Source organism: Epinephelus moara, chromosome 16 (assembly GCF_006386435.1).
Source record: "Epinephelus moara isolate mb chromosome 16, YSFRI_EMoa_1.0, whole genome shotgun sequence".
NCBI lineage: Eukaryota > Metazoa > Chordata > Actinopteri > Perciformes > Serranidae > Epinephelus > Epinephelus moara.
Genome location: NC_065521.1, coordinates 19831209 through 19847221, shown reverse-complemented (window position 1 = coordinate 19847221; position 16013 = coordinate 19831209). Strand labels below are relative to the sequence as shown.

Genomic DNA, 16013 nt, shown 5'->3' with positions numbered 1-16013 from the left:
ATAATGATGTTGGCCTGACTGTTGTCAGATTGTGAGCGCCCCCTGTCATTTACTTTCACAGTTTCTTCCTCCAGTTGCTAGTTTTTTTCTATGGGATTTCAAGATGGCGTCGAGCGGAGGAGATGGGGAACACGAATGGACAGCGGCAGTACGGCCGCTTTTATCAGCTTCGTACACCGCTTTTGAGACGAAGGAGCTACCTCAGCTTATTGGGTCAATAATCAACAGGTAACCAGTTACATGTCAATAAATTTCGTGTCTCTATTTGCTCAAATACTAGCCGTGTCCACCCATGAGTGAGCTGGCTGGCTAAGTTGCTAACTTAGCTTGGGTAGTTAAGTTAGATGGGAAACGTTACCCTCTTAGCTAACGTTAGCGGCTAGCAAGCTACTCGAGCTTAACTTGCACTGGCATCGAGTCAGTTGCTGACGTTAGCTAATATGCTAACGTTAGCGAACTTACTCAAAATGCTATTTAGCTTGTTCTGGCTGGTAACTCATGAACAGATTGAAATAAGGCTCGACGTATGGCTGGTGCACATTGACCTTTGATGCGACATTATTGCTGTGCGGTCGTCAATGAGCGTCGCAGTGTAACGTTTAGAAAATCTGCTTCATCATTAGCTAGCTAACACAAACATTAGCCAGCAAGCTACCTAAGGGCCTTCCCAACGGACTGGATAACTTAAGGTTGAAATGGCCCTGCCACAGTAATATTTGACTACGTCAGCTAACTTAAAGTGGCCAAATTTGATTCGGTTTATATGCTGAGCTTGCTATTTTCAGTCTACTTTGAACACGTCGTCAGATAATCTATATGTTATCTGATTAATAAGGTAGCCAGTCAGTTTAACGTTATCTGCTGTGTTTGTGGTTGGGCTCGAAGTAGGCGGGGACCCTGTACTCTCCACTCATTTTTGATGAGGTGGTGATGGGTCGCCGTTAATGTATTGTTAATAAAAGGTTACTTGGCAGTATTGCTGCTGCTTAATTAAATGTAATGCTAATGTCTTGAGGTCGATTCTGCACGGTTGTGTTAAACTACAAGGAAGCTGGTGCAGTGGCTGTCACGTAGGGTTACTTGTCTGTGGAAACAAGTGTTAGGGCCAGGCATTGCTATTTACGGGGACCTTTAATTAATTTTATCCTAAAACCACGTGACAGTACTATATGCACATTTCGCCCTGCACACTGCCAATCCATACATCACCAAGTAGTGATTATCAAGTTGGTAGTGTGTACACAGTTGTTAGGTTGTCACTTGACACTCCTTTTCAGTGGTGACATCATTCCTCTGGGCATTCAAACGAAGAGCTTCCTGCGATGTTCATAGGTTTCATTTTTCTAGGCAACAACCGGCCTGCAAATCTGCAGTAATGCTGCTATTAGACCCGTTAGTTTCGCTTTCTAATGAAACGTCAAAGTTGGCTTGTATACACGTTTGATATGTATGAGCTGTTCTGACTTTTCACTCGTCAGCTACAGTGTCAAATCTAAAATATTTTTTATCAGTGTTTTATTGACCATACAATAGTGCATTAGACACTTTGATGAGACTTGATATCATCATAGATTTTGAATATTGTAATCTCATAAGTCTTGTCATGTCCTGGTTTTAAAGGCTGCATTACTGTACAGAAGAAAATATCAACATCAAGGTATTTGGTCAAAAGTGATGAGATGTTTGATTTTATCGCCCAGCCCTACAAGGCTTTTAAATATTTGTGAGTATGAGTTTGACTATACTGAGGGAGTGCTTCAAGAGGAGTAGTACTTAAATAGAGTAGTATTAACAGTAGTAGAACTGTTGCAACTGGAAAGTTTAGTTGTCAGCATCAGGGGTGTAGCGAGACCAGTAGCACATTTCAGTCATGTGCTGTTAGGACAACTGCAGACCGTGTCATGATGAAAAGCAAAAATGAAGGTCTTTCCATTATTTACCATATTCCTTATCTTAAAGCAACAGAGAGCAGAAATAGTTCTGGCTCATGAATAAAAAAATAAGATTGAATAAACAGTAGCAGGTGTAATAGCATAGTTTTCAGAGATGGATTTGAGAAATTGTATGGATTAGGCTCTATGGCAGGGCTAATTAAGAGGGGTAGCAGGTCTGTGTGGTTTTGGTCTTTATGTCCTTGTGCCGTTTCCCAGTGGACAGTTCATGAAGTAGGTGTTATCCAGGCATATGGATTAGGTGTTATTGGGAACCCTTTTTTCTTTAACTCTGGTAATCGCAAGTTACAGTGTTTGAGTTAAGTAATCATAGTGAGCAGAGGTGTTTTCTGTATGCTTGGTTGTATTGGTGATTGATGCCATGGAGGCTGCAGAAAAAATCACTAGTATACAGTGTAGATAAGGAAAGAAGCACATGGTCAATGTCCCTGTAATGGATTGATACGAACAGCGAGTTGGCTACACAGGTCGATCTCCACTAACAAAGACTGCCGTCCGTCTGTCTGAAAGTATGTGATCAGATCACAGATTGAAGAGGTGTCATTTGGCTTGGGCAGTTTGTGCCAGTGCTGGAAAGATGATGTAGAACACTATTGAAGTCTTATCAGCAGAAACATTCCTTCAGAGCTGTGTGTTTCCAGGTGTTTTAGGACGCCAAATTGGCTAAGTTTAACTGCATAATTTAACATGGAGTGGTGACAAACAGCAACGAGCCACAGAGCACATCTGTCAAGACATTTTAGAAAAGACTGCATGAATAGTGTACTCAAAGGCATTGCTCTTGCCTGAGGGCAACACACAATGTAGCGTCACTATACTGACAGCCAGGGCCAGTTGTGATTTTATTTTTATGTGTAAGAATACATTTATTAACACTCATTAATAATAAACTAACATGTGAAATACATACAAGTGTGCCTACACAACAGTATTTTCTCCAGGCCTTTCTGGGAAGCTGAAATTATTGTACATCAGTTAGTAACCACAAAAAGAAGCACACACTAAAATTTAAATAACAGAGGACCAAACATAATGCCCCACTATGTATCATCATTTGCTTCGTGACAATGATGACATTTGCATGTGTGATTATCAGTTACGGATTTTTTTTTATAGATCAGCATTTTTGGCAAACCTGTCTGGGTTGAAGGAGGTTATCAGACTGTTGCTAAATGTTATGTGTGGTATGAAGTTAACTGAACTGAAGTGTCTCTCATACAAACACCCTGTCATCATCTGTGTTTTCTGTCTCTCCCAACACTGTTCTCCAGAAAGAAACATGCTATAAATTCATATTTAACAGTGTTTAATGAGATATTCCACTTGTCATTTGCAGTGAATCAGACATCCTTCACCACGACAAACAGTATGAGCCTTTCTACTCATCATTTGTGGCACTCTCTGCACACTACATCACCACAGTATGTGGGCAAAGTATGTATTTTTCATTTTCTCTTTAGTGTAACAGATGATAAATTGCTACTATCATTCAGCCAAACATTCAAATGTTACAGGCTGTGTTTCTTTCAGCCAGTAAATTGTTTTTTTGTTCTCTCTCTCTCTCTCTCTCTCTCTCTCTCTCTCTCTCTCTCTCTCTAGTACCGAGAAATCAGCTGCTGTCAGTTGCTGCAGCGTGCAAAGTATTGATTGAATTCTCATTACTGCGGTTGGAGAACCCAGATGAGGCATGTGCGGTATCACAGGTGAGAAAAACCAACTGCATGGGAGATTTTGATGTAGGACTGCATTCAGCTGGTCAGTTTTAGGGAGATGGGACCAGCCACAGATGAAATGTAGCTATGTTTTTTATGTCAGCCACTTTGGCTTTATACATGTTAATAAGTTAAATAGGTATTAACTTGTATCTTCTGGTTACATGTGTCAGTTCTCTGTTTAAAAGGACATTATTTACTATATAAAAACACAAATTGAGTAAAACTCTGTGCTTTTTCAGAAACACCTGATTCTTCTTATAAAAGGACTTTGCACCGGCTGCAGCAGACTAGATCGCACCGAAATCATTACTTTCACTGCTATGATGAAATCTGCCAAGTTGCCTCAAACCGTGAAGACCCTTTCAGATGGTAAGTGTCCCTTAAAGGACAGACCGAGGTTTAACAATTCTTAGCTGATTACAACACATTACTACTGATAGTAGAATTATTCATTAATTTCAGAAAAAGAACAAACAGAGTCATTAAAAACTGAGAAATTAAGTGGGCCAACTGAGACATTTTTGACTTGGGGCTATATATTGGCATTATTTTAATTAGTTTGCTATATTGACTGGTGCAGTGATTTTGTAGTGATACTATTGGTATATACTGGGGCTGAAAAATTGACAGAATAATCCCACAGGCTGTTGAGCAAAACAAGAAATCTTGAAAGCTTTGGTATGTGACTGGAAAAAAAAATTGTGTCCTTCCTTGTGCATTTAATAGTGGAAGATCAGAAGGAGTTGCCCAGTGCTGTGAACCCAGAGCTTCGACACAAAGAAGTACAAATGAACTTCTTCAACCAACTGACTTCAGTTTTTAACCCTGACCTTACCACCATCTTGGCCTCCCCGTCAGCAGCACACATGCAGGCAAGTGTTACAGACCAGTTCTCCAGCTGCCCGCTTCAGTGTTGTCAGTAATGGACAGCTTAAGTTAACCACAGCAACTTGTTAGTTTTTTCTTAAAACATACTGAAAATGAACTTGCATTTAACCTTGATTAAAGTTAGCCACATATGGAATTAAAATGAACATATCGTTGTAATTATCATGATTATGTTTTTCATCTATTCTCAATTATAGGCTGAGAGTGATTGCGATGACCAAACCACAGATCAAGCCATTCAGGCCAAAATGAAAAATGCCTTTGTCTCTCAGAATGTGTCAAGCTTACAGGAACTTGGTGAGTAGATGTTGCTTTGTTGTAGGACTTTTTTGGTTTATTATGTTTACAGTTATACTGTATCATACAGCAGAAGTATCTTGTTGGTAATATAAAAGACTCTAGGTTTAGCGCATTTTCCCTTTACCTTTACTAGCCACATGACAGTCACACGTGTTTTCATTTTTCTTTATCTTTTTTCCTTGTAATGTTCTCATCAGAGCTGGCAGTTATTTTTTCCATAATTTGTGTTTCCAGGTGGGTCTGAGAAGTTGCTACGAGTGTGCCTCAACCTGCCCTACTTTCTGCGCTACATCAACCGTTTCCAGGATGCTGTATCAGCCAACTCTTTCTTTATCATGCCTGCCACAGTGGCTGATGCCACTGCTGTCCGCAATGGGTATGTTTTTTTAATTTATGTTCTAGGTTAAAATGTTCTAATGTCAAGATTAAGTATTATTTATATCGTTATATTAGGATTTGTTTTAAGCGAGCATTATCATCTCTAAGTTTCTGCGTGTGTTTTCAATTAATAACATTTGGAAAGTTTTTTCTCCCAAACATTCAAATAACTTTGTATTCTTAAAACCCATATCCTAGATTTCATTCACTGGTGATAGATGTAACCATGGCATTGGACACACTCTCCCTGCCTGTACTGGAGCCCTTGACACCAGGGAGATTACTGGACATGACCGTGCTGGCTTTGAGCTGTCTCTATGCTGGTAGGTGAAAGTTCTCTGTAAATATTATTGTCCAGTAATTCAAACTGCTTTAATCTTCTACAAAGAAGGAGGAATTTTAGATAGGACTGCAATACCAGTTTTCTTCTACAAAAAACTATCTCAGTAGACCATAAAGCAGTACAGCAATATATTTGCCTGAATGTACTAGTGCAAGCTGGAAGAACCACTAATGTTCTTTCCCTGTTTAATGAACAACTGAATATTATAGTGTGGAGTGAAATTGGTAAAAAAAAAACAACTCTATTTTTACCCTTTTAGGTGTGAGTGTGGCCACTTGCATGGCCATCCTGCAGGTAGGTAGTGGCTTGCAGCTTCGCTCAGCCTCCACTGGGACTAAAGAGGAGGACTATGAAAATGACGCAGCCACAATTGTCCAGAAATGTGTGAGTATTATGAGTACAACATTGTCAGTGTATGCTCTCATGTTAGTTTGGTACTACATTGAAACTTTATTTGCAAACTTTTATGTTGATACTCACAAGTGTTTACATAGGCCCAGAGAGTTTAGTGTGTACTGACTTCAAATCATGAAAGAACTGGGGGGAGATACATTTGAATTCTGACAGGGTCTGCATATAGGTTATTGTCCCATATTTTGGTGTTTTGGCAAACATGCCTTAACAAAATACAGCAAATTTAAAATGGTAACAAATGCAAAATTTGTGTTGGCAACAGCTGGAGATCTATGAAATGATTGGACAAGCCATCAGCAACTCCCGCAGAGCTGGAGGAGAGGTGAGCACCAGATTACTGGAGTCGTTTAAGAAAAAACAAATTTAAGTACCTTTTGATTAACCAAGACTGCGATACTTTAGAAGTTTACTGGGTTTAAAGTTAAAGTAAAAAATTGTGACAGAGGTTTTTAAAAAATACATTCTTGGTGACTTTTTTTTTTTTTTTTTTTTTTTTTTACTTAATTGTGCACTACAGCATTACCAGAACTTCCAGCTTCTTGGAGCCTGGTGCCTTTTAAACAGCCTGTACCTGATTCTCAACCTGAGTCCCACTGCCCTGGCGGATAAAGGGAAAGAAAAGGATCCCCTGGCTGCCCTGCGTGTCCGTGATATTGCTGCTCGCACCAAGGATGGCGCAGGATCGCCTAAACTTGGTCCTGGCAAAGGGTAATTTCCAATGAATATGAAATCAGTCAATATAATGTTTCTTGTGTCCCTGTGGCTCAGTTCTGTCTTTTGATCATCATCAGTTATGGAGTTTATTTATAGGCTATAAACTAAGGTGTGGGTAGTGGTTACTACAGTAACTACTACCCACTACAGTGTAATTAAAAATAGACAATACTGCACATTGAGTTAATTGTCTAATTTATAAATTAAAAGGCATGAACTGTATATTTCTTATATGTAATGCTCATTTAATTATTGCATTTATTTTGTTGTTTTCTTTTTGTTGTTTTCCTGAAGACACCAAGGGTTTGGTGTTTTGTCCGTCATCCTGGCCAACCATGCCATCAAACTTTTGACCTCGCTTTTCCAGGATCTGCAAGTTGAGGCTCTGCACCGGGTAAGTGAAACAACAAAAAATACATTTACTTATTTTCTGTATTTCAAAATAAATGTTCGTAATTTTGCAACATGTGTGAAACTGTTGTGCTTGTGTTGGTATTATATATCACCACAAGTAAAGGCAAGCCATTGTATTAATTGTGAACACAACCTGTCTTCTGAAAACAATACAATGAATGAAATGTTGTTTGACGAGCCAAAATACTTCCTATGCCTCAGTTGGGCTATCTGCATCACTTTTCATTCTGCTTTCTTCCCAAGTGTTTTGGCCACATCATGTCTGATGTTTTACTGTTAATAAAAGCAAAGACACAGGTTTTCAATCCAGTTAAACTTCATTTATAAAGATGGCCAAGTAAGGTTGTCTTGTCTTATTTCATTAAAGAAATCATGTCTAAATAATAAAAGTGATCTAAACGTTTAAGAAAGAGCTGTAACAAACATATGCAAAAGGAACTATTCCCTATGAGCCATGTTTCATCATTCCATTTTTTCCCTTTCCCCATCTGCAGGGTTGGGCGAGTGATGGGCCACCAGCTGAGCTCAACATCATGGCACAGAGCACTTCCATCCAGAGGGTCCAGAGGCTCATTGACTCCGTGCCCCTGACCAATCTACTCTTCACCCTTCTCTCCACTTCATACAAAAAGGTGCAATCATTATAAATTTACATATCTGTAATTTGCACAATTGCAGTTTATGTTGTGTTATTAATTTCTGTATTGCAAATAGAAAAGTGCTTGCACTGCTTTTAGAAAAAAGGTCAAAAGATGCAGTTCATCTATCAGATACCTGTCAGGGGGAAACCTAATTTAAATCTAATATAAAAGGGTAACTAATTCATAATTTGGACCAACGTAAGTGCGACAAAATATATACTGTGATACAAAATTCTGTGATGATGAAATCAACACAGTTTTTTTGGCAGTTTTTTTTTGTCCTCTGCATTCTGCTGTGTTCATGAAATTAGTGAGTGAGTGGGAAAAAGTGTAATCGAAATCAAAATCGATTGGAAACTGCGATAATCAGTCAAACTGTTCTTGTTTTTGCCTCCATCAGGCTTGTGTTCTCCAACGCCAGAGAAAAGGCTCAGTCAGCAGTGATGCCAGCGCTTCTACAGATTCAAACACCTACTATGAGGATGACTTCAGCAGTACAGAGGAGGATAGCAGTCAAGGTACCTTATCAATCTGGATTTAAGCAATTAAATCATCACTTTAGAAAGCTTCCTTGTATCTGAAGGTTCATGCTAGAGTATACACTCTCATAGCAGCTTTAGATTTGCCAAACACGAAAAAATAATCATACCTCCAACTCCTGTCTGGACATAATTACTACTTCAGTCCTGGCACAGATGATACGAGAAACAGTGCACGTATTGTTCTGCACAGCATTGATAATATAGGAACAATAGCACAAAAGGACTGGAGAATTAAACATTTATACATTTGAAAGAAGAAGAGGACATGTATTGACAGGATGGGGGAAATAGGCAGCTGGTGTGTTTACTTAACCATGCCTTATAAATAATATAAATTGGAGTGTACATTTTTAAAAGCATGCAGTGAAGCAAAATGAGTCTCTAACAAAAACAAAATGGGGATATATAACTGGTATTTAGTGAAATACAAATTTTATATTAACACTGGCAATTTAGCTAAAAGTGGCATATTTATTTAGTAGTATTTGATAATGCAAGGATTACGAACTGTTTATGATCCAAAGATGTCTCCTCATCAGAATTTAGGGATGCACAATAAATCAAAGTGAGAAAATTAAATTGTTATTGTTCAGATAACAGAATTTTAGACTACAATTGCCTCTGAGAGCATGAGGCATGGCCACCATGCAGTGTCTATAAAATTCTGCAGCAGCCACTCTGAGCTGCTGACGTTTGATTCTGTAGTAAAAGTTGGGGATATCTGCAGCTAATCGGTTAACAGTCCTGTGACTTGACCTATGTTGCAAAGAATGTCTTCCTGTCTGAAACACACGAACAAGCCTCCTGGCTGCAGAAAATTGTAATTATTGCAGTGACATTTTTGCCTCTGTTTTTCTCTCTATGGCTCTCTGTGTTGTCGTAGGGCTGAGCTCCCCTCGCAGGCACAAAGCTGACAAAAAACATAAAGAGGCCACAACAGAGAGTATGAAAAGGACTTTAAGGCACATTTCATTAAAGTCGACAACGACTTCGCTCGTTATCCGTAGCAGTACGAGCAGTTTATCAAACATTGAACATAAACGTGCAGAAATATAATGCTAGCCTCTCCAAAACTCTGGAGTCTGAAGGCTTTAGGTAACCATAATTAGTCCAAGAGTATGGTCAGTTATTCTAATGATTTTTGTAGCCTATACATGCTTGTCAATACGGAGAATACATCTGGCATTAATTAGCCATATTAGGTCGCAAAAAGTTTAAAAATGTTTGCATTTGTAAGGTAATATCTGTTATCGTATCGCTATCGGCAACAACAAACAGACATTTATCGGTTATCAACCTTGCAATCCCATATTGTTGCATCTCTTAATAATTTTGATGTTGAAGAAACTGTTGGACAGTATAACACCTTTTTATACCTTTTTTTAAAATGAAAGTTTGATGGGCATCATGTAATTGTAGACATGATGGAGATGCACTTAAGCGCAATCATTTAAGGAGTAATTTGACCAACAAGCCAGTACCCCAGAAGCTATGTGTAATGCCTTCAACGTATGCCTAAGATTTCCATGACAGTGTGGATGCAGGTGTTGAAAGCAGAGTCATGTTTGTGTTTGAGTGTCAGTGCTGAGCTGTATCAGTAAAGCAGTGAAACAGGTGTGCTGTCAGTGGACCAGTCAGTCAGGTTATGGCAGCAGTGAGAAGGGTAAACACACACATACACGCGCACAGTAATGTTATTAAAATTTTTGACCCTTCATCACACCATGTGACAGTGTAGTTGACAGTGTCTACTATTTCAGCAGAGAGAAGACAGGAGAAGACAAGTGCAGCTTGTGTCTCAGGTCAGCAGTTTTCTGTCCTCAGGTCAAAGACTTGGTGTCCACTTCACTGTCCTAGATTCATTTTGTTATTGTATGTCTCACAATATAGGCTCTGAGCTGTGGCCCTAATAGCTTAGAAAATGACAGAGCCACAGATGAAGACGCTTTGGCAAAACAGCCTCTAGTCTGAAAGGTGCTTTTCATTGAAATTGACATGATAATGACAGTGTTTTGTCAAAGAGATTCATATGTGGCTCAGTGTGGTTCAAAAGATAATACCAGCAGTATTGACATGTGGGTGCTCATTATTGTTTTTACATGCATTAAAACCTTAGATTAGAGCTGGGTGATGTATGAGAAAAGTTACTAATGACAACATTTACAGTAACTGACCGACTAAATTTTGCTCCTGTTGGTATGTTGAGTAAATGTCTTTGTTTCCGTCTGTGTCCTTCAAATACAACATCACCCCTTCGTCACCTGGTCTGTGCCCCTGCCTTTTCCTGCCATAATTTAATGCAGACTTGTAGTTGTCAGACAGATCAGCTTTTAGTTAAAGTTCGACATAATCCTTTTTCTTTTTTCTTTTTTTTTTACATTGAATACCTTTTCATTATGTTTCATGATTTAAACATTTTGGATTATTGTGCTACACAGATTTTGTGGTATTATCACCTAGTCCTACCTCAGGTCTCATTGATTTTTTCTGTGATCATTATATTCTTTTTACCTGTCATTGCATTACTCGTTACACTTGTTGGAAAAGGTCCTCGATACAAAATAATGTAGGACCCATGTCAAAACAGTGGTATTATTATTGAATACAGTATATTCAAGTTGTGCTTGTAAACTATGGGCTTAAACACACTATGCTACGTCTTGCTGTCACCTGAAACGTTATGATTTTTGTGTGTTGCATGCAGATGTGAATATCAGCTTACAGCGATATTCTTTTAACAGTTGTTTCTTGTTTTTGTATTTGAATTAATCTGTCGATACTTCAACTGGGTATGTCTGCTGCAAGATGCCTTTAAAGTCTAATGTTGATAGAATATATTTAATTGATTGATAGGTCCTGAAATAGGTAGCCTCGTGGGGCCACCACTCAGAAGGATAGGTGTGAGGGTTGTGTGTTGCCAGTCGGGTGATGAGCAAAAGCAGAGACTTTGGTGGACTAACCTCTGGCTTATAGTCTGTATTTTAGAATGCAGACTCTCTGGTGAGAAGGGAGTCAGCCAGATCAAGTGTGGGATGTCGAGTGATAAACTAGATGTAGTTGGGCTCCACCTGTACACACAGAATCTGTTCTGGAACCAAAACCCAGGATAGAGGCGATACTTGTGTCTGGAGTTCTCAGGTGTGACAGGCATTTAGTGAGTGTGAGAAATTCCAGGGCAATGCTAACTCCCGTGTCAGCCTACATAAAAACGTCATCCCTGCAGCACTTTATGCTGCTGCCTGTGGAGGAAGGCTCTTAGAGTTTTCTGTGCCCAAGCAACAAACAGCCACTTGGAGTATCTGGGCGGTCCTGGAGCGGGAACTGATGAGACTACAGTTCTGCTGGGAAACTTCAATGCATATGTGGGAAACACTGACAAAACCTATAGGAGGTTGATTAGAAGGAATGACCTACCTATCTGAACCTGAGTGGTGCTTTTCTGCAAATCATGGACTGTCCTTGACAAACATTATGTTTGAACTTGAGGTCATGGTAGTGTACTTGGTAGTAGTGCACCGGATTGATAATTGACTTTAAAGTGTTATGATCAGATCTGCCAACTTGTTTTACACTCAGATATGAAGAGTGGAGCAGAGCTGCTGTCATCTGAGTTGGGTCAGGTGGTGGGTGAGGATGGCAGACAGATGCTGTAAATTCACTCGTGTTGTGAGGGTTAACAAGAAATGTCAGCCAGAAGCCCCTGTCGGCCAGGTCTTGGTTGGGGAAAATAGAATCAAAGGAGACTATGATGACATTTTTTCATAGCTGAGGGGCAGCTCTAAGTAGTGGCTAAAAGGTAGAAACCATTTGTGATGGTAGATCAAAGAACCTGTTTCTGGACAGCAGGAGAGGGAAGCAGCTAGAATAAAGCAAGAGAACTTTTGGGCCTTAAAGATATAGATACTTTCTATGCATATGCTCTTGGATGAGAAAATTATATTTAAATTCCAGTTTTCATTACAGAAAATGAGATTTTTAAGCCTTCGGCATGAGAATTGCTTATCTGCAGGGCTCTAGACCGCTACTATATTTAGTCACATTTTGTGACGATAGAGCACCACTGCGACTTGCAAATATGATTAATACATGGACTTGAGAGTTGTTCATTTGTTTCTAGCTTACAGTGAAAAAATCCTCACATTTAATGGCGCCGCAGTAATAGTTTATCTTAAGGAGTTTAACGACAGCGTGAGCCAAGTAAGCGTGTCTTTTTACCTGTAGGGCTCCACACTGCGACTAATTAGTCACATTTTGTGACCATGGAGCACCACTATGACTTGAAAATCTGATGATATATGAACTGGGAGAACTGTTAGTGTGTTGGCCATATGACAGAACCAACCTTGTATCATTACACGAAGATATTATTGAAGTCAGATCTTAAAAATGTCAAGAAAAAATTGAAATCTATCATGTTTTAACTTCATTTAAAATCGCTATTTGTTGTAGCTGGTGCATGTTCACTAGTAGTGCATAAAAATAAAAATATATCTAATGCCTGTGAATTGTTATTGATTGTAACATAATGCTCTCTGCTATGGAATAATACAGCAGTGATGTGTTCTCAGTTCGGCAGATACTTTACAGCTTTCATTAGAAAGTAATAATACATGTTTTGCATCAAGTGTCAACCTGACTACCATTGTCTGTCTCGTTATTGCCAATAGCATGTATACACACACACACACACACACACACACACACACACACACACACACACACAAAGGCAGCTATGAACATTGCATGCTGTTTAAATGCTTATATTTCAATATAATCTTTGAAGAACCCATGTTGACTAATTAAATCTTAGTTTTATGTCAAGTATACAAAATTCTAGAATTTTGTTGAAGATTTGCAAATATGAAAAGATTTAGTGCACATTATAGTAGCAGATTACTTGAGAAATAATATCAGCTATGAAAGTGTGGAATGCTGTAGAGCAGCTTTTTAGTCTTTTATCAACTAGGGTATCATAGGGAAACACTACAGCTTGAGCTATCTCATCATTTCACTACCCTTTTTAATGAAAAAAGGGAAAATAAATACATAAACAGGCTTTCCCTTAAAGTCATTGTTAGTAAGTAAAAGTGGATGTCTTTTGACAAAAACATAGGTATAAAATGTTCTCTAGTATCCCTCTTTAAGTAGACATTTACCAACAGGATGTCACCATATGTTCACTATTTACTGCATCTTTGGCTCTTCCCCACCGCCTGCACAGTGTCATAGGTGTCATGAACTAGTTTGATGCTTTTTACATTTTGCCTTTTGGTCACACCACCTCCACCACCACCACCACTCCACAAATGCCTTGTAAGTCTTGGGACATTTCTCACCGCCACTATAAGAAATGTATATAAATTATTTGTCTTTTGTTGCAGATGATGACAGTGAGCCCATCTTGGGGCTTTGGTTTGAAGAGACAATTTCACCCACCAAAGATAAAGTTGCTCCCCCACCACCTCCACCACCTCCACCTCTGGAGACTTCTCCCAGACTGAAGAGCCCAAGCAAGCAGAATCCAAGCGAAAATGGCAACATTTTAGCTGGACGTAAAGACCCAGAGCTGGTGAGGACTCATTTTTTTGTACCTGACAACATACAGAATAATGGTGTGGCACATGTATTTCTTTGTAATGCTAGCGAGCCTGTTAATATGTCTCTACTAACAACCAGTGAAAATGTTTTGGTTTCAATGTGTGATAATCCAGCAACTCATAACTGTTTGTTCCATAGTTTCTCAGTTTAGCCTCCAGCATTCTGAACTTCATCACCACCTCAATGCTCAAGTCCAGGAACAACTTCATCCGCAACTACCTGAGCGTGTCTCTTACAGAACAGCACATGGCTACACTAGCCAGCATCATCAAAGACGTGGACAAAGATGTGAAAGGTACACTAGAAAGAAATACTGCTCATGAAAATGATCTCAAATTTTACCCTAATTTCCCTTTGTATTCTTAGTAGCTAAAGAAGTGTAGCCCATAATTGGTAGACTGCAATGCATGCTGCTAGGATTAATGCATTTTGTTCTCCGCAGGCTCCTCAGATGAAGCATTTTCTCTAGCTCTGTATCACTTCAACCACACTCTGGTAACATCAGATCTTCCATCCCCGGCCCTGCAGGTAAGAGAAATTTCTTTGTTCAGCCAGTGTCTTGTTTACCAGCACCAAAACCCTAGGCTAGTAACTTCTATTTATGAGCCTGTTATTTCTGAATTGTTAATTGCATGTCATGACTTATTATTGTATCTCTTGTAATTCCCAGAGCACCCTTCTTCAGCAGTTAGGTGTTGCGCCCTTTTCTGAGGGTCCCTGGCCTCTGTACATTCACCCTCAATCATTGTCAGTACTCTCCAGACTTCTCCTCATATGGCAGCACAAAGCAAGTGTGCAAGGAGAGCCAGATGTACCTGAGTGTATGAAAGTCTGGGAAAGGTATGGCAACTTATGGCTTAAAATTTGCCCTTGATTCTGTAACCATAATACATTGAATGTCAGTTAGTTACAAGCTGTTGTATGTTTTGACTGATAATAATGGCAAAAAACAACTGGAGTATGAGTGCTCACAGAAACGGCTCTGCTTCACTTTGGCATCCATGTTAATTAATGAATAAAAAGCAACTTCCATTTGATAAGTATCTCAATATTTACTCATTTTTGAGAATAGAGCACAGCTTTTGCAGTGCTGTAGTTTGCAAATGTGAGAATATGTAGAAAATGTCCTTTCTGAGCTTACATTTTCACACAGTTTATTTTATTTTTTTATTTTTACCTATTTCTGCTTTCTTCTGCCTTTCCTTTTCCTGCTCTAATAGATTTTTGGGGACGTTGAAGCAGCACACGATACAGAGTTCTGTGCATGGAGAAGATGACCTTAATGTAGAGCACCTCCAGCTCCTGCTGCTTCTTTTCCACAATCTGTCAGAGCGTGGCCGGCGGTCAGTCCTGACCCTGGTGACACAAGCCATCAGTGAAGTGGCACAGAGCAAAGACTCCCAGCTGAAGGCAGTGCCTCTCAACCTGGCCCGCCTGTGTCTGGTGTTTGACTACCTGCTGCGGCACTACTCAAAGGCACCCTTGTACCTGTTTGAGCAGGTTAGTTGCTTATGCTTTATTTTTATAATATTCAAGTAAAATACTGTCCAGCAAATGTATTGATTTGATAATCTACCCATCCAAAGCAGCCTTAAAGATCCCATCCTAAATATTGCATAAGGCTCATTTGAGTATGAGACTATCCTCATAGTCACTTTTCCAGTGAATTCCTTTGGAGCAGCTACTGGCTTCACATCTTGATAATACCACAGCAGAGCATGTGGGTGGATTAGAGCAGTGGGAATTTCAGCTCCTCACTCGCGGGGCTGCTCATTCCCTCCGCTCAAAGCTGCACTGCTCAATATTGCTTTGCGCTCAATTCAGATTTCACCCTGCTCTACCTGAATTGCTCACCCCTTCCTCCAACAAAAGTAAAAAAAAAAAAAAAAAAAGGCATTGTATTCTATTTTTAGCCAAAACACAAGCCAAAATAAAGATGTACTCTGGTGAGACACGCTTCAAACTCATGGTTTGAGTGGTACTGGAGCTTCCATTTTTGGTAATTTGTTGTTTTGAGTTATTTTGATTTGATAAATCCACCTATGAAAGTAACATTACAGCCAAAGAAAGTGGTAGTATAAGTCATTTTTATTGTAATGCTGACTCTTAAATAA

General features: G+C 39.3%; 1 protein-coding gene across 4 annotated transcripts in view; it reads left to right on the top strand.

The window, feature by feature from the left end:
- Window positions 1-95: 95 nt before the first annotated feature.
- ubr4 (ubiquitin protein ligase E3 component n-recognin 4) overlaps window positions 96-16013 on the top strand; it is a 54996-nt gene continuing 39078 nt past the window's right edge. For all 4 annotated transcript variants that reach the window (XM_050064106.1, XM_050064105.1, XM_050064104.1 and 1 more), the window contains exons 1-19: window positions 96-228; window positions 3289-3386; window positions 3552-3655; window positions 3907-4036; window positions 4394-4539; window positions 4753-4852; window positions 5090-5231; window positions 5432-5556; window positions 5836-5960; window positions 6253-6312; window positions 6508-6698; window positions 6999-7098; window positions 7613-7750; window positions 8160-8277; window positions 13683-13870; window positions 14038-14194; window positions 14342-14427; window positions 14570-14739; window positions 15120-15399. In XM_050064106.1, coding sequence (XP_049920063.1) covers window positions 104-228; window positions 3289-3386; window positions 3552-3655; window positions 3907-4036; window positions 4394-4539; window positions 4753-4852; window positions 5090-5231; window positions 5432-5556; window positions 5836-5960; window positions 6253-6312; window positions 6508-6698; window positions 6999-7098; window positions 7613-7750; window positions 8160-8277; window positions 13683-13870; window positions 14038-14194; window positions 14342-14427; window positions 14570-14739; window positions 15120-15399 — 2583 coding nt within the window. In that variant the 5' untranslated portion in view covers window positions 96-103. The remainder of the gene's footprint in view (window positions 229-3288; window positions 3387-3551; window positions 3656-3906; window positions 4037-4393; window positions 4540-4752; window positions 4853-5089; window positions 5232-5431; window positions 5557-5835; window positions 5961-6252; window positions 6313-6507; window positions 6699-6998; window positions 7099-7612; window positions 7751-8159; window positions 8278-13682; window positions 13871-14037; window positions 14195-14341; window positions 14428-14569; window positions 14740-15119; window positions 15400-16013) is intronic.